Raw genomic sequence first — 19,890 nt, forward strand, 5'->3', positions numbered from 1 at the left:
ACAGTGTTTTTTGACATTTTCTTCTAATTTCATTCCACAAACAGGTTTTACAAAAAATCGTATATAGGATTGTAGAACTCGCGATTCTGAGTTATTTAATATATGTGTCGTGAATGTAGTCTACACAGCTTCATAGAAATCTGCATCCAAATACGGAAATTTTGTGTGAACATTTTTCTAAAAATCATATTTTTCGGGCCTAATTTTTACAATTATCATTCGATTTCCTCGTACTTGATTGCACATTTTAGTTTTTTACGTTCCGGATCTAATAAATCATTCCCCGTGAAAATCCATCCACTAAAACGCGAGTTACAAGAAAGTCCAAAGTAGAAAAATCAACTAAAATTGTTTTTGGAAATATCGCGTATTTTATCGCGTTTTCTGCGGTTCGTTTCCACTGCAATGAAACAACAAATACAACATCTTCGTTTTAGCGGAAACAGAGTTTTGAAAACTTCACTGATAAGGGAGCTACATTCATTTTATCCCAAAAAATAGTGTGTGATGCTACATCCACGGTTCTTAATTGATCGCCTTGAAATAGATATATTTCGATGTAGATTTTCATGGTGGACATTGAAATCGGATGCGGACAAAAATTGTATGCACTTTGCGCAAATTAGCGATATTTTATAGGTATTTTAATGCTAATATGCAGCTGATGCTACATCTTAGCCTCCAAATTAAATTTCGAAAAATATATACAAATTAACAGATATGGTCTTGCTGTACATGAAAATCACATGCGGACAAAATGATATTGATAATTACGCGATTTACACGTATTTTAAAATGCATATAAATAAAAATGGGTTATTTGACCTCTATTTCCATTTCAGAAGTTTTGACATATATCCCCATCAACCCAATTAGCTTCCCTAATGGGAAAGCTTTAATATGAATGTCAATAAAGCAAAATCCGTCTATTTTGTTGGGAGATTTAAGCAACATGAAGGAAGTATTCCTATAAATGTTTACAATATTTTCTACTACATAATGCGTGTGAAAAAAATATTTTTTAAAACAAAAAATTATTTTTTGACCAAAATATGTGCTTATTTTGGCTGTAACATCCAAACTATAACACCAATCTGTATGATTGCAGTCCCATTTGATACGCCGTGAAGTTTGGATCCACAACAATTTTTTATGTAATTATATGACCACTAAATGGGCCTTAATTTTGAAAAAAGTAGACTTATATTCCATGATTTAGCAATTTTATGTACATTCCGCGAATTCTGTGTACCATTTTGCAGGTATTATGCAATCTACACGCTGAAGTCACTTCGAGAGATCTTTTTTGTAACAATTGTGCTCATTAAAATAATTAGCGTTTTTATAATATTTTCTTTGTTAAAAAGCGAAATAAAAGCGCCATAACTTTTGTCCGCAACAACCAAAAATTGGCTCGCGACCAGATTCGTACTGGGAATCTTTTTCTTAACCTACATATCAAAAATCGTTGATGTAGCGCGAAAAAAAATTATCCTTTTTTTCTGAAATGGAATATGAAATAATTGACAATATTCCTGATATACACTTTGATACGACCAAAAATGTGCCTCATCGAAATAAAGGTTTTAAACCTCAAGTATTTTTGGACGAAACTTGTTTCAGATTATTTGGAGTCAATTTAGCATTTAGAGTCCGTCCGTCTGTCTGTCGGACTGTCTGGCTGGTACTCACGATAACTGTTGAACGGATCAAGCGATTCGAAGCAAATTTTGCAATTCCTAATATTTTGCCCAAACTTAGTTTATGTTCGCCATATCGGTCCAATTCTTTGAGTACCTACCCAACAAAAGTTCAAAATTTTTCTGTAATATGCTGTGAACGATAACTATCGAAGAGATCAATCGATTTGTTCAAAAATTTTCACATCGTATTATTCCTTCCAGATATAGTTCGGCTTCGAATATAAATTATCACGGCTTACTCCTTCGAGTAGCTTTTACCGAAAATTCGGAACAAGTAAAGTTTAAGAGCTCCTCTCGGATCGCGTCGAAATTATTTTCTGCATTTTTATTATAAACGTCTTTTAAATCACCGCGATCGTAGTTTTTCGAAATTTCTTGCACCGATCAACGCGGGAGCCGACGACAAAAACAATTTATGCGCCAAGTGTTCATGCAATATGTTAGTTGGTGGAATAAATGGTACACAATATTAATATACGGTACATAACATGGCGATCTTGCATTATACGTTCACGCACGGCTTATTTTTTCTGGAACAACGACGTTTTTGGACGACCCTTAAGAACTTCGTTTTTTTTTTTTGACGAATGTCGGCCACGATTGAATTCATTAAAACAGTTTTTCATAGTGCTATGTGATGGTCATTTATTGACATACAAAGATTTAATTTGATCGATGCACTCTTGCCGCGATTGTTCACGTCCAAAGTTGTGAAAAATTATCGGACGAAAATGTTCACAAGTAAATTCCATTTTTTTTTGCAAAGTGATTTTTTCAAGTCACTGCAAACAGCACAACACATGGTCGTATGTCAAACTGTACTGACTGTACTGTACATAGGCTAAAAATTGTCACACTTTCCAAAAAAAAAGTCAAATGACGACTGGCGACACTGCGTGTTGATTAGGCCGCAAACTTTTCTAATTCGCCTCGTATTTCTCTAGTGTTCCCTGGTGGTCCAGACAGCTTTTTATAAAACAGTTTCGGTACGCATATATCAATGTATTTATATATCTTTTTATAAAAGATATCTATGCCGCAATTCAGATTATAAGTGTAAGACATGAGGTCATGCCATACAGAACACTGGTTCTGTAACAAATCCAGTAACTGTAAATAGTTTATTTAGCAAAAACCAATGAACGGAAAGAAACAAAACGATTCCCGTACCAATCACACAACGCAACAAACTTTTCAGCTTCTCTGAATCGTTTCATTCTCACAACCAAAACAAAAACACAAACTTTTCAACGTAAAAAGATGGAAACCGTACGATTGGTGAAATGTAACTTCGGCTATGCTTTGCCAAGTTGTTTCATTCACCACCGAAACGACAAGTATTTTTGGGAAACGTTTGCCGTGCGTTATGGTCAATGACACACTCACACACACACACACATGTGATTGCTTAACAACCCTATAAGTTAGCATCAGCATACCTCAGTGAATTTTATCAACCACCAAACGTTTTTGATTTATTCACATGTGTTATATACTATTTAGTTTTCTATCTGTTGTTGTGGAGTTGAGTACTTTTCGCTTTTCGTTTTGTTCGTACTCACGAATGTAAACAAAACGAAACTAAACAGCGAGCTCGGCCAACGAGGGTTATGTTTCGTTTTGTATTGTTCCTATGGAAAATACGAAACGAAACGATTGGAAATTTTATTTAAAGTATTTTTACGTACTCTGGCAAAAACATAAGGATTTTTCATTTAGACTTGTAGGTTCAATGTTATTCTTAGCTGGAAAGGAAACCCTTATTTGAACAGTTGGATGGTAAAGATCTTCTTGGAATGTTAAAGGATCAGTTCGTTTAATGTAACATTCATCGACTTGATTTACAAATATAAGGTCTAGTAACTTATGCCTGATGTTACGAATATAACTTACTTGAAAGAGGCCAAAATCAAAAAGTGTATCGAAGAATTCTTCATAAGATTTTTGTATATTCGCTGGGTTTAGGTATTTGCCCTCGGGTAAAAAATTCCACGAAATACTTGGTTCATTAAAATCACCCAGTACAAAAATCAAATCTTCTGGTTTAGCCTTTTGCAAAACAGCCTTAAACGCTTGGCTATGTTTTTCATATAAGAACATATTATAAACATTTTTTTAAATTGTGTTTAACTTAAACGGCAACAAAATCGATATTATGTGTAGAGTCGAAATCCAATAATGCGGATGTGAAAATAGTAGAGACAGCTATAAGTACGCCACCACCATTGCTTCCTCGGTCACGTCTGAAGATATTGTACTTGTTTGACAGAATTTCTGAGTTCGTAATTGTCTCGTTTAACGAGGTTTCAGTCATTACTCTGATATGGTAATCCAGGGCAAAACTTTCGGCATACAATTTCGATATTTTAGTACGAATACCATGGACATTGTGATATGCAATGGATAAAGTACCTAGTTTTTTTAAACATTTTAGTTATATTGAGGAATGTAGCCACTATTAGCAGGTCTTTGTCTTTCCCTGTATATATATTCACGAACAACAGTGTTTTCTGGCCAAAAATCAGTATTAATAAGCTGGTAATATATGTCATCAGAAGCAGTAACTTTAAATGAAGAAATTGAACGTTGTTGTGTGGAATTTAATTTATGTATTATATAAATTAATATTTTTTATAATGATTATAAAATGAATTTATAATATGTTATGTTTTCCACTACAAACTATTGTTGCTGTTGTTGATATTGTTTTGTTTATGTTGTTGACGTAGTTGGGGTAGGTTTTCCGTTGATACTGTTTGAGCTGCGAAGGCATGACTGATGTTAAAATGTTTGTTGCCTTTGCGGCTGCTGCCGTTGCCACTGGTTCATGTTACCGGTGGGAATGACAATGACTGTGGGAATATGCTGATCATGCTTTTTCCCATTGTCATAATTTTATTCCGTAACTTATATAATAAAAAGATCAAGAGATTCAACAGTAAGTCTCGATAAAAATATATTTTTTCGGCGGAACGGCTCTAAGAGTAACTATACCAGTGTGCTCATTATTTGAAAGGGAAGCAGGAGGATTGTTGGCAGCTCCAGCCTAACTCAATGGTATGTTTTCACACTCTATATTAGAGTCATTGTTGGTAGGACAGTTTAAGGGTATGGTATTATTGGACGTAGAAGGATTTTTTGAATTTTATGAGGATATGTTGGACGATAGAGAAGGGCGATTTGCAGGTGAAGGATCGTTTAAGTTCCTGGCGGACTTACGTCGGAGATGATTGCAGCGATTTCATATTTCTTTGCAACTTGTAATTGTGAAACAAGTTTCCATAATCATCTATTCGATTTGATAGTTTAGCCGTTTCATCCTGAATTTCCAGAAATACTTTCCTTTGCGATTGGAAAAATCGGTAAAAACTGACACCAATTTTTCTACAATCCACGCAGCACCAATGAACGCCCCTGTTGTTTGAAATGGCGTCAGCAACTAGCCCAGAAATTTCACTACATTTAATATGACAATTTTCGTGAAACAACCAACAAGTTACCATCCTTTCCATGTCAGACTTAATTTTGCAATTTTTATTCAAACAAGACATTATAATGAGTTTGTAATTTAAAACGGCTTTTTAAAGGTATTGTTTGTTTTCGAACCCTGATATAAGGTGTTGTTTATTTTGGAACTCTGATGTAATTGACAAGGTGATATGTATGTGCAACAGGAGCAAATGATAACAGGGCGATACAATGAATTTAGCTAATCTAGGAACCACTGTAGATCAGTACAAAGAAGGTGCAGCCAGGATGATTTGTAAAATGTGCTGTAAACGGAATGTAAGATGACCTATGAAGAAAGCACACAAACAACAGAATGTTAGATGACGTATTGCTTGTTGACAAGTACAACGGCTGATGAAGAGGAACACGCAAAATTGTTGCTGTGACAATGGTCAAACAATTTGATGTTGTGTAGTTGATATATAACTTGTTGTTGTGAAAATAAAAAAATTACAAAGCAAAGCACTAGAAAAACTTTATCTTCACTTTTTGTTTTGCAAAAAATAAGATGCAGACACAAGAATGTTTGAGTATTCCAATGTTTTCGATGTGGGAGCTCTTTGTTAAATAGTTAATTACGTTAGTATATCGTTTATTTAATACAGGAAGGTGAATAACTGAATATTAATGACGAGCGATTTTAAAACACGTCCGTATAGCAAGGCACAAGATAAACATGATTGGCAAATCCGTTATACGGAGATAAGCGATCATACAATAATTTATAAATGTGGTAAAGTAGCACCCTTGTTTGGCCGAAGACTGAGGGCCGTGTATTTTGTTCATTGTTCATATTGTATGATTTTCGGGGGAGAGTTACTTTAGTGGTTTTCCGAGGCCTTCTGAAGGGTTTATAGTTTTGCGTCTAGTTTCAGCCTCTCCTACTGGGGTTCATACGCTGTTTGCTGTCACTTTACTTAACGACAGACCTAGCTACTGTTAGTTCGCGAGACGTATTTGATTTCCGTCTTACCACCCATATCTGGGGAATAGTTCCAATGGGGGTTACAGGTTCTCCGAAGGAGTTGTGACCCCTAAGAACCTTAAATGTCAAATTACTGCTAGTTCGGTATAAAAATTTAGCTAAACTCCTCAAAATACCGAAAATCGGGAGGCACCGTTATATGGGGGCTATACCTTAACATGGACCTATGTTGACAGTTTTTAGTGGAGTAGTGTTGTGACCTTCAAGAACCTTAAATGCGAAATAACAACTAGTTCGGTTTAAAAATGTAGTTAAAACCCTCAAAATACCGAAAACCGGGAGGTACCGTTATATGGAACTATACCTAAACATGGACCTATGTTGACAGTTATTAGTGGAGTAGTGTTGTGACCTTTAAGAGCCTTAAATGCGAAATTACAGCTATAATAATTTTTCCACGAACATCCCAGATGGGACAAGGGAGACTTCTCTCATATCAATGAGTGCACACCGGTTCATATTAGCTCAATGATATGGGACCTACTGTTTATTGGCGAGTCCGAACGGCGTGTGCTAAGACACTACTTGTAGAGAAGTTTTACATGGCTGAAATACTTAGGAAATGTCGCCAATACCACTGAGGGGTATTTTTCTATCTATATTTTTTGATATAGCCCATCTTCGAACTTGACCTGCCTATGAAAAAAAGATTCCCGTGTGCAAAATTCCAGCTCACTAGCTCAATTTTTGCCGACGCTAGAGCGACTCAGAATTTTCTCCTGACCAAGAATATATATTAGGCCGGGTCGATTTGAAAACCTTAATGGGCCCTTCGCGTTTCTGATTCCTGGGGTTGAACTGAGCAAAAAAGTCCACTGGACCATATATCTAACTTGAAAATTGAGCCTCCCGATTTTGACTTTAAGTTTTTTATTGACGTTTTTTGGATATTTTGGCATATAACAGCCAAACCATTGAGATTTTCGATCCAACACAAAGACAAACATTGAAGCCAAGACAGTAATTGAAAACTTTCTAATACATCGCAAAAGCATTGGAACGCTCCTTCAGGCAGTTTTGGCCTTAAGAATGTGCAAACTTTACCGAAAATGTCGATAAATGACATTGTGCTACAAAATTTGACCCGAAAAATACTCAAGTGTTCTGATGCAAAATTATATCGTGTTGGAATCCATGGATAACGACAATCCCTTTATTTCGTTTGGGTCACTTCGTTTTATTTTTTTAAAACGGTAAAAGTAGTGAAAATCTGGGTTTCTTACATTTTCAAATTTAAACGGGCATATCTTATTTTTTCCACAACGGAGTTCTTTTGATCCTTCTTCCTTTTAAAGGGGTGAATAATGTATTTTGAATGAGCTATTATTGTTTTAAATCGGTTAACAAATGGCTAAGTTATAGTGGTTTATGTCTGAAAAACCCCACAAAAAACCTATAAAGGAATTTCTCATAATTTTTTGCTCAGTTCAATCCCAGGAATCAGAAACGCGAAGGGCTCATTAAGGTTTTTTGCTTCCACACAAATCGCCCCACCCTAATATATATACTTTATAGGGTCGCAAATTATTATTTCAATGCCTTACAAACGGAAAAAACAAACTTAATATACCCTCCATGCATGGTGGAGGGTATAAAAATAACTCCATACTATGGTGGAGGGTATAAAAATAAGTCGTGTGCCGATCAATGGGACTTTTGCCTGTTACTTTGTGGTACCAATCACAAAGTCGAAGCACTAAAAATTCGTAGTTCGTATTGTTGGAACAATGCTTGTGTTATATACAGTATCGGCCAAAACTAAAGCAACCCCTCAGTAAATTTTTTTGAAATGATAATTTTTTATGAAAACTAAATTATAAATTTATTTTTTATTTTTCTTTTTATTTATTTATATCTTAATAATTGAAAAATACAAAAATAAGGAGATCAGAATTTAATAAACAAAAGTTAAAATTCAAAAAACATTTTAGGTCGCAATTATAAGCGGACAAAACTAAAGCACCCCCCCATTTGAAAGCAAAAACTATTGAAATCAATATTTCGTTGCTTATCCTCTATTCTGGATGACACAATCACATCTTTTAGGCATAAAGGATACTAAATTATTAATTATTGCGGGCGAAATAATCGGTTTTCGGAAAATTTAGCTTAAATCCTCAAAATACTGAAAATCGGAAGTTACCGTTATATGGGGGCTACACCCAAACGTGAACTCAGGTCCACGGTTTTTGGTGAATATGTTTTGTGACCACTAGGAACCCTAAGTACCAAATTACAGCTAATTTAGTAGGAAAATGTGGCTTAAATATCCAAAATACCGAAGATCGGAAGGTACCGCTATAAGGAGGCTATACCAAAACATTAGCCGATATTGTTCATATTCATCCAAAAATGATGCTACAGCATTCTCTGGTCAAATACTAAATCCCTTAGGTTTAAAAATTAGCAAAAGAACGAATTGCAAAAGAACGGTAGACGTCGGCTTATTCAGTCGACGACCAGCAAAAAATCTTCCGCCTCCATGTTTTACAGCGTCTTTGCAATATTTAGGATTTAACGGTTGCCCATTTGGTCCAAGCCTTTTACCATCTAAATACTTTAAATTAAACATAGATTCATCGGAAAACAGTTCAAATGGGTCTTGGCGAATGCCAGTCTGGCTCCTTCATTTTTAGTCGATATGAAAGGTTTTTTTTTTTTTGCTGGTCGTCGACTGAATAAGCCGGCGTCTACCGTTCTTCTGCAATTCGTTCTTTTGCTAATTTTTAAACATTAGCGTATTGTATTTGACTAGTGGATGCTGTAGCATCATTTTTGGATGAATATGAACAATATCGGCTAATGTTTTGGTATAGCCCCCTTATAGCGGTACCTTCCGATCTTCGGTATTTCGGATATCTAAGCCACATTTTCCTACTAAATTAGCTGTAATTTGGTACTTAGGGTTCTTAGTGGTCACAAAACATATCCACCAAAAATCGTGGACCTGGGTCCACGTTTGGGTATAGCCTCCATATAACGGTACCTTCCGATTTTCAGTATTTTGAGGATTTAAGCTAAATTTTCCGAAAATCAATTATTTCGCCTGCAGTAATTAATAATTTAGTATCTTCTATACCAAAAAGATGTGAATGTGTCATTCAGAATAGAGGATACGCAACGAAATATTGATTTCAATAGTTTTTGTTGTACCTAAAATGGGGGGGTGCTTTAGTTTTGTCCGCTTATATTTGCGACCTAAAACATTTTTTGAATTTTAACTTTTGTTTATTAAATTCAGAATTCCTTATTTTTGTATTTTCCAATTATAAAGATATAAATAAATAAAAAGAAAAATAAAATATAAATTTATAATTTAGTTTTCATAAAAAAATTATCATTTCAAAAATATTTACTGAGGGGGTGCTTTAGTTTTGGCCGATACTGTACATATGTATATCCAAAATATTTGTATAAAGTAATAATAGTCCGGTCAAAATAGACATGCGTATAACGGGGAAATAGCAAAAATTCCCACAAAGCTGAATTTTGGTGGAGAGCTAGGGTTGGCCATTACAAGCAACGTCCTAAAAGTCCCCATCGATCCCATGTGTGCAAAACAAGTTATTCGGGGTCAAAGGTCATTTTTGGAGGCATTATTCAGTTTTCTTAATTTTTCTCAAAAACGGTAATACTTAGCAAAAGCCCGCTAAAGTAAAAGTTGTAGATTCAATAATTGTCTACAAGATTTGTCTTTATGATTCTTAAAAAAGACTTACCATTTTCGAGATATCTCGATCTAAAGGTCAAATAAAAAATTAGCCGCGTAAGTACATTATGAGGCGAACCGGTTAAAGTAACGACACTATGTGTTAGATACTTCCGTAAGCTTTCAAACGATATCCACTTTGCAGTAATCGGTTCAGTAGAACCGAGTCTAACCCGATTTTTAAATTTGGCCTTTCGGGTCTAATAACCGGCGAACCGGATCCGCAACCGTTGAAAATTATACATTTCCGTAATCAGCGCAACAATCCCTACCTTCGAACAAAACTTGAAAAAATCGGAGAGTTTTCGTTGGGGTCGTTCCCGTTGGGCTTTCGATTATACATGTGGGTTAAACGGGCTATTTTTGCATAAAATGACTCTAACATTGAATAACTCTACTAAACACACTCCGATTTTCTTGGATTTTTTTTTTAGAAGATAGCTATAATTTCGCTCTTCAAGAAAATATATATTTTTTGGGGGACAGACCCGATTACTACGCTTATTTTACCCGGTTCGTCTAAATATGTGCATATTTCCCTTATAAGCGCATAAAAATCATATGTTTTTTAGAACAGCTAAATCTCAAGAATGGTTCCTTCTAAAAAAAATTGTAAGGTTCAAACTTGTAGATAATTTTTCTGTCTACAATATTTACTTTAGTCACTTTTTGATTAGATCAACCGTTTTCAAAAAATAAAACCGAAAACCTAAAAACCCTTAAATTTTGACCTTTGACCCCGAATAATTTTTTTTGCACACATGGGATCGATGGGGACTTTTAGGACATTGCTTCTAATGGCAAACCCTAGCTCTCCACCAAAATTCAGCTTTGTGGGAATTTTTGCTATTTCAATGTCTATTTTGACTGGACTATAAGGCACGTGTTTGTGTCACATTGATGTTTTTGGGCCAAACGTATTTTTTCTACCAGCAGGAATAAACACTAGAAAAATTAACATTTCCTCACAAAGCACACCTGTGTGGTACACTACAGGTACGAAATTTTTTTAGTCATCCGAACACCGGAACGCTAAGATTTTTTAGTGATCCGACTGTGTTTGTTTTGTTGGTAACCGGTAAAATTCATGTGGATTGGACAACAAACAAATCTTTTAACAAATAAACATCCTTATGACACCAACATATTAAGTTATTCTTATCCATTCATAGAAATGGTTTTATGACACATGCATTATCACTGTATAATTATTTTACTAAGGAACAAATAATATTTTAAAACTTTGTTTTAATATGTACATTGACTACAAGGACTCTGTCCATAATAAAAAATTCTCAAAGCGAGTAAATAGAAATACTTATAGGTCGATTATGTATTGCGAGGCGAGTCGTGTCGCGTTGCCAAATTCAATTTTTCGATTCCGTACGGCAATATTCGCCTGAAGCCGTCAAATGTTGTCGCCGTAATGTTCATTTTCCGGCGACAACAAATTAGCTGTCGCCGTACATTTTTACTAACGAATAAAAACGAAAAATTGAAACGTAAGTAACATTTTCATTTATTTTAAGTGAATTTATTTAATATTATATACGTTTTTGGTGTTTCAGTACTTATAATGGTGAAAATTACTACAAGAATGCAATTTGAAATGCTGGTTGAAAAAATGGAATCCCACCCAAACGTGGCGAAACTAAAGTCACTTTTGATGAGGTGTGGAAGGGGGTTGCGGAGCAATTAAATACATAGTTGTGGTCCATCAACTCGTACACCAGATGAATGGCACAGAGTGTGGACTCACTTAAATCCAAACTAAAGAAAAAATGTCTCAAAATAAGAAGAACATTACAGCTACAGGAGGTGGACCATCACAAGAAATATCTTTGTCGTCAATGGAGCAAGCGGTAGCAGACTTACTGCAAATTAATATGGTTTCAAATCCTGCAGGTGCGATCTACGGAATTGAAGAGACATGGGATGATAATAACCTCAAAATGAAGTAGAAATTTACCACGTACTTGTCAACAAAACGTTTAAACTAAAATATCCTTTTCTATCCAGATATAAATGGCGAACTTCTTCCTTTGGTCCCATATATGTATGTACGTGTGTTCCGTCAATGCATCCGACAAAGCCCGGGAAATTTGTTTTTGGATAAAATAAGTTTTTTTTACGCTTTTCCTTTTCTGTTAATTTGGAAACAATCCAAATTTTATACAGTTTTCCTCTATTAACTCCAACTTCACTTAATACCTTAATACAACGTGGGCTGAGCGATCCCGAGTTTAAGTCATTGCCATGTGATCTTTGAAAGCTTCCTTCTGCAATAAAACACACACACACACTTTATGGAGTGGCTGTATTGCTGTTGATCTGTGGGTTTTATTAAAGTAATTTTTTTAATGCCTCTACTATATAAATAACAGCGTCTTTTGGAAGCCGAAAATAGGCTTTAAACCAGGGACGAGCTTCTTTGCTTAGATCGTATAGTGAGGGCGCCCACTGAGTTGTTTTTGCATTTGCTTCTCTCACGTACAGTGTAAATAAATGAAAACAAACAAAAACATAATGTGGTTGTTGCTTTTTTCACTCATACGTTCATGCATGTCTTCGCTTTGGTTGTATTTCTGTGGTCGTCGCTGCTTTAAACCTTAAAAATTAACAATTATTTTGATGAATGTTGGAAACCAAAAAAAGTTATAGAAAACTATAACTTTTGTGTACAACTTGTTCTGATATTTTTTCTAATTTATTGAAATCAAAACAAAAAACGATCCGCTACATCACCGATAACTTGTTATCGATGATTATTTTCTATCGCTTTACGTAGTGTATTTTTTTAAATTTTGTCACAGAGACGATAGACGCCGCGACATGACTCGCCTCGCAATACGGAATCGACCCATTACTGTTTAATTGCGAATAGTTCTATTCACTTTTCAAATTATGATGTTTCATTTCTTCCGTTAGAACTTGACCATTTAGCATAAGTGCAACTTTGTGTTTTCGCACAAAGTGAAGATGTCAAATTCTAATGAGAATGTACTAAAAATTGGCGCCACTTTGCAGTGTCCATCGTTTGTTTTATTCTCTCTTGCTAAATAAAGAGTTGTCATTCGATCTTCGTCGATTAAAGAAATAAGATGGATTTTTGTCCACCACAAATTTGGATATTCGTCCACAACAACTTTGTAAACAAAAGGTACAGATATTGTTTATACGAACAATATTTCTTAAATAAAGGATTAACCATTTTTATTATAACGAAATTGATACTGCTGTTGTTTTGTTTTTCTTTTTGGTTTTTTTTTTCATTTATTGCTCCGCAAACCGAATGGCTTAATAGGAGGTGGTTCACTTAAAACTTCTTATAGAATTAATTAAAAATATGTATTGATTGGACACTTTACCTATTTTCATATTTTACGCTAATTTTCTCAAAATTCGTAACCGAACGAATTTACCGCATTCGTGCTTTTAATTTATGTATATAATCTTGAACTTTAGTTACTATTCTTGCCCTTATTCTCAACAACATCATACATATGTACAATTTTTCATCACAATTCATAAAACACACATGGAGGGTACATTACCGGTACATTATGTTTTAGTGAACCGACCAGTGGTATACAACGATAATCGTACTGTACAGCAGTCGGTTCACTAAAAAATCGTAGCGTACCGCAGTCGGTACAGTAAGATTTTCCTTGTAAATACCGCTCCGGTATTTACCCCCACGGTGGGTGGGTAAATACCCATTTGTGGGTATTTATTTGGGTATTTACTACATATATTGAATCGCCAATACAACACCTTACACCCAATTCTTGGGTATAGGTTGTGAAATCGTTTCAAAATGGACAGTTTATACTTGGGTAAATACCCGAGTATTTACCCAAATATTGGGTAAAAACTCTTTAACTGTCGAACCACTTGACGTAGGCTGACGAAATTTGAATCAAAACTTTCTTATATCAATAGTATTAAAGGTATTGGAAATGGAGTCCCTCAACAATTCCTTAGAACATTCTGAAACTCTAAAATGCTTACTTCATGTTGTTTCAGCGGTATTATGCATCATATCTTTTACAACACGTACATATTTCACACAGTTCACACCAACAGTTTATTATCGCATTTCGGATTTCACTACATTTTTGATATTTTTATTAAATCGTCGTTGAAAAATGTACTGAAAACAACGAGGTAGAGGCATTTTACAACAATGATATGTTCTGAAGAGTTGTGTATTACATTCCAGGGAATATTTTTCCAAACGAAAATATTCAGAAAAAATTAAAGGTTTTGAAGATACGGTGCGAAATGTATAAAAATTGTGGTATTTTTGCATATATTTTGAAATTTGAGGCAATAAATGTAGTTTTTCGAGTTCATTATTTCTCCAAATATTGTATCCTTGTTCTTATCTACAAATTTGCTTCGGAGGTCAGAAGAAGATTCGCATTGGTTTCAGAGATATAGCCCCGAATTTCTTTAAAAACTCAATATTTAACCATGTTTAGATGGGGCCATAAAATCCGAGCTGGATCTGACACAACAAAACCCAACTAGGGTTTCTTGTCGTTTGGGTCTGTACTTTCAAAAAATCCTCAGTTCGAATTGTTTGCACAAGATCACCTTAAAAATGTTGCACAGTGTAATCGACCTCCAAATGTTAAGTAAGGAGAGCACCATTCGCCTGTTGGCATCTGCGTTATCGGGCCTCGTAGAGGGATCTTGCCGAGGAGATGTTCGACGATGTTAATCTACATACGTGATTGACTGAGCTCGAGAAGTTGAAACTTATCAACCTAAATATTACATGGTGTACGTAAAATCTAAGCAGGTTTTGCAACATGCACATCATTAGAAAGATTACTTGTTTTTCTAAAAAGTGTTTTAACCCGGACACCTAATGATCAGAAGTAGTTATGTAGGGTATCGCTCCGTCTATTTGTCTTTCATGCTTGTGTTTTAACTAATATTATTTATATGATTATTTTAGATGCAGTTCTATTTAATCTCAGCCCTGAAAAAACATATCAATTTGCCCATAACGTCAACTACTTCATTCAAACGGTAATGAAAGTTGCAAAGGAATTACAGCCTAGTATTCTTTTTATTGATGACGCACATCGAGTGTTCTGGAAAAAAGTCCCAAAAGATCAAATTGAAACAAATCCGACTCTTCATCAAAACGTCATAACCAAGAAAATTCTCAAAGTTATTAAGAAAGATGACAAAATTATGCTGTTAGGAACAAGTGACGCGCCATGGAATGCAAAACCAAAATTTAAAAACGTTTTTCAAAAGATACTTCTAGTACCAAAGTCGGGGTATGCAACCACATATCTCTTGTGGATGGATAAAATTTCGAAGATCATTTCTGAAGACGCATACGACGATTACACAATTACTGCTTTGGCAAAAGTGCTTTGTTCATACAATACCGGAGAAATAGTCAAGAATGTCGAACACACTTTGAATTTAAAAAGACGTATGGGAATAAAGAGGAATCACCTGAATCCCATGGAGTTCATAGATTATTTTATGCAAAGACCAGAACCATTATTCCCCTTGCAAGATAAGGTATTGGTTCGTTTATCCTGCTAATAACACTTGTGCTTTAAATTTACATTTTGGTCGTTTAGATAATACAAAAATTCGAGAAATGGTATAACAGAACGAACCCTTACAGAAAATTAAAGGCGGCAATGGTGTTGAAAAATCAAAGTAAGAAGGACAAGAAAAAGTAACTTAAAATCAATTTACATATATGTATGTACACATCGGTTTGTATCATGTAAATAAATGTAAGTAAGCAGGATTTTTCTATGTTTTGCACCATTTCTGGTGAACTGTTGAATTTGTCGTAATGTAATCTTTAGAAACAAATCAATAAAGTACTCTTTCTGCTAGTTCTTACTTCGGAAAGTAATAAAAAATTACGAGCTTAAAAGGATCGTTTTGCAATATATACAGTAGTTTTCGATTCACTTCATTTATTTCATTTAAGCGAAAACTACTTTATCTATAACTTTAAAATAGAAAAAAGTGTGTACGTTTGATTGTATGTTTGAACAGATCTTACTAAAAATTTCAGAGTATATTACATCATTCAGAGTATATTTCAGAATTTCCTGAGTATTTCAGCCATGAAAACTTCTCTACAAGTGGTGTCTTAGGACACGCCGTTCGAACTCTGTGATAAACTGTAGGTCCCATATCATTGAGCTAATATGAATCGGGGTGCACTCATTGATATGAGAGAAGTCTCCCTTGCCCCGCCTGGGATGTTTGTAGAACAATAATTATCTATATAAATAAAAATCAAATGTGGTTCGTTGGTAATGGCATCAGTTGAGAACGGCTGGATCGATTTGGATAATTCTTTTATTAACATGTTCGCCAAACCCAATATAAGTTTTTATGCAAAGAAAATTTGACCGCACCCACTTTTTTAATTTTTATCTTTTCTACAAAAACTACTGAACCGATTTTTCTGAAATTGTCAGGGAATGTACAGGGATAGCCCCGGGTAAAATGGGCTACAAATTTTGTTGAATTTCGGAGGGGCGGGGTACTTCCCCTATACACTATTTCTTTTAAATTCCTATATCCTTATAAATAAAAATCAAATGTCGTTCATTGGTAATGGCATCAGTTGAGAACGGCTGGATCGATTTGTATAACTCTTCTATTGAAATGTTCGTCATAACCCAACTTAGGTTTTTATGCAAAGAAAATGTGACCACGCACACTTTTTTTAATATTCAATTTTTATATTTTCTACAAAAGCTCGTGTGCCACCGTGGTGCAATGGTATGCACACCCGCCTTGCACGCTAAAGGTCGTGGGTTCGATTCCCAGGCCAGGCAACATCAAATTTTCAACGGTGGCAAAGTACCCCTCAGTAATGTTGGCGACATTTGCTGAGTATTTCAGCCATGTAAAACTTCTCTTCAAGTGGGGTCTTAGGACATGCCGCACAGTGTTGCCGCGTGGACAAAAATCAAAAAATGTGATGTTAACTTTTACATATGTTTATGTATTTTCTTACAGTAAACACATCCGATACAACGAATCTGAAAGAATTTTGTCGATTTGTGCATCCATAATGAAGTTATAGCTTTTTAAATATGAAAAATATTTCCCAGGTAATCTAAAGCGATAATCACATGAAAATTAGACGACATTTAAAATAACATTTTCTGAAATGTCTGTTGATAATATTAAAAGTTGTGGATGGGTATTTGATGGATGGGCTATAAATATAACATTTTAGTACAAAAAGTCGACATCAACTGCACATGGGCAAAGTACCATTATCAAGAATTAAAAATTTAAATTTGATCTTTTGATTGCCACCTATTGCCACCTTGGCTCTTGATTTCCGTTAATTGTACATCTCTTCAGAAGCGAATGTGTAAAAACATTCTGCCCATCCCTGCAACCTTCTGAGATATATCGGTTCAGATTTTATATAGCCTCCATATATATCTTTTCCCTATTTTGCTACAACTTGTTCAATTTTGATCGAATAGCCTTCAAATTTTACTTTCCTAGGCCCCTGAATAAGATAAATGAAAGGCTACAGACGAAATCCTCCTCGGCTTGACAATGGACCGAAGAAGTGAGGTAGAAAATACCTATTTTTGAATTGTCAAGCATAAGGTCCATGAAAAGTTGTCATTAAAACACATAACGACCGGCCAGTAACGCGGACCGGAGTCTGCTAGTTATATAATAGTTTTTATGATATCACTATGCAACACTGAAAATGCAAACAACTTCTAGTATGCATTTTTTGAAAGTACATATTTAGACTACAAAAACCCTAGTAGGGTTTTGTCCTGTCAGATCCAGTTCGGATTTTATGGCCTCATCTAAACCGGGCTAAATCTGCACTTTTTTGCATTTATCAGGCCTTTATCTCAGAAACGAATAGGAATTTGGCCTTAGCAATATTGTAGCCCTAAACTAGTAGAACATATCCTTTGGAAAAAACCACATAAGAAAACCTCCATCTAGGGCATCAAAATCTATAAAATATAGAAAATTTTACGTAATTGCTGAAATTCGGGTCAGTATCGGCTAAACTATTGGGAGTTGAACCAAGTAACCTGTTTCAAAAATCTTCCAAATAAAGTTCTCAACAATTCTTTAGAACATTCTGAAACTTTAAAATGCTTACTTCATGTTGTTTCAGCCGTATTTTGCATCATATCTTTTACAGCACGTATTTCACACACAGTCCACACCAACAGTTTATTCTCGCATTTCGGATTTCACTACATTATTGACATTTTTATAAAATCGTCGTTGAAAAATGTACTGAAAACAATGGCATAGAGGCATTTTACAACAATGACTTGTTCTGAAGAGTTGTGTATTACATTTTTCCAAAAGAAAATATTCAGAAAATATTAACGGTGCGAAATGTATAAAAATTGTGGAATTTTTGCATTTATTTTGAAATTTGTATCAATAAATGTAGTTTTTCGAGTTCATTATTTCTCCAAATATTTTATTCTTGTCCTTATCTACAAATTTGCTTCAGAGGTCAGAAGAAGATTCGCATTGGTTTCAGAGATATAGCCCCGAATTTCTTTAAAAACTCAATATTTAACCATGTTTAGATGGGGCCATAAAATCCGAGCTGGATCTGACACAACAAAACACAACTAGGGCTTCATGTCGTTTGGGTCTGTACTTTCAAAAAATTCTCAGTTCGAATTGTTTGCACAAGATCACCTTAAAAATGTTGCACAGTGTATTCCAAGTACACAGGTTTAATAACAAAAGTATATTCCATAATAGGGCTGCTTATTTCTTCACGGTAGCGTTAATTGAGAGTAAGCATCAGTTGTCGTTTGGCCTGCAACGGAGAAACACATCTTCAGTGTGAGCACCTCTGTTCCGAAGACAAATAACGGTAAAGTTTACAAAAACCAAAAAATGATAGGGACAAAAGTTTACATTCACCCCTAGGAAATATGTTTATTACCGTACATTTTATTGAATTAGCAGCAAAATTTATACATTTTATTGTTTTGGCGAATATCTCTGGGTGTCAGAGATACATTTTAGGAAAAAAATATATTTTGGAGATAATATGCCTTTATTTAAGGTCAGACTTCTTTTATAGCTCGTTAAAGCGGGCCATTGTTTAGTTCTTTGCGTTTTTAAGGTATTGTACTTTATAAAAACCACAAAATTAGTGTCAGATTGCAAATCTTCAACTCTTAAAAAGATTGGAAGTCGTTTTTGGGGATAATATACCTTCCTGGGCGTCGATAAATGCACGTTTTTCCTGAGATTTCTCAGAAAGTTAATAGATTCCGCTGAGTTCTTGTTGTTCTTGTCGCAGAAGGTCTTGAATTGCCTAGTAATATGATCTGATACAATCCATGGGCATGAATTGAATCATCCCCCAATGCACAAACCCTTAAAGTGGGTAAAAGTTGCGCAATATGCATACAATTTGGTGCGCACCCGATTTTAGTAGCACACATCAAAACTACGTCAATATACACCTATTTCAAATAGATTACACTGTGATACAAAAGTGGACAAATTTTTTTTTGCAGGGCTTCTGATGCATAAATTCGGTATTGTCGGAGTCCATGGAAAACGAAAATACCTTTGGTTTCTTTGGGTCACTTCGTTTTTTGATTTTATAACGGAAAATGTAGTGAAAAACGTGGTTTCTTGGATTTTCAACTTAAAACGGACATAACTTCTTTTTTCCACAACGGACATTTACACCCTATTTTTATATAAAAGAATAATGTCTTTCGAGCAAGCCATAATTTTTAAAAATCGGATAACAAATGGTTGAGTTATAGTGATTTAAGTGTGACAAAAACTCATTAAAAAACAGGAAAATGCTTTTCCTCGTGTTCTAGGCTAGAAGACACCAAACGGCGTAATTATTTACTTTTATCAAGGAGGAAATTTAGTTAGCTTTACAAAATTGCGAAAACCAATGAAATCGGTTGAAAAATGCAGTGAGCTATGCC

At 34.8% G+C, this 19,890-nt stretch overlaps 1 protein-coding gene across 2 annotated transcripts in view; it reads left to right on the plus strand.

The window, feature by feature from the left end:
* The window catches only part of LOC141402817 (dynein regulatory complex protein 11), a 442,109-nt gene that overhangs the window by 381,192 nt on the left and 41,027 nt on the right, over nucleotides 1-19,890 (plus strand). For both annotated transcript variants that reach the window (XM_073984802.1, XM_073984803.1), the window contains 2 exons: nucleotides 14,874-15,457; nucleotides 15,520-15,601. In XM_073984802.1, coding sequence (XP_073840903.1) covers nucleotides 14,874-15,457; nucleotides 15,520-15,601 — 666 coding nt within the window. The remainder of the gene's footprint in view (nucleotides 1-14,873; nucleotides 15,458-15,519; nucleotides 15,602-19,890) is intronic.

The sequence above is a fragment of the Musca autumnalis genome, unplaced genomic scaffold (genome assembly GCF_047663935.1).
Source record: "Musca autumnalis isolate F117 unplaced genomic scaffold, ASM4766393v1 scaffold_4, whole genome shotgun sequence".
In the NCBI taxonomy this organism is placed as follows: domain Eukaryota; kingdom Metazoa; phylum Arthropoda; class Insecta; order Diptera; family Muscidae; genus Musca; species Musca autumnalis.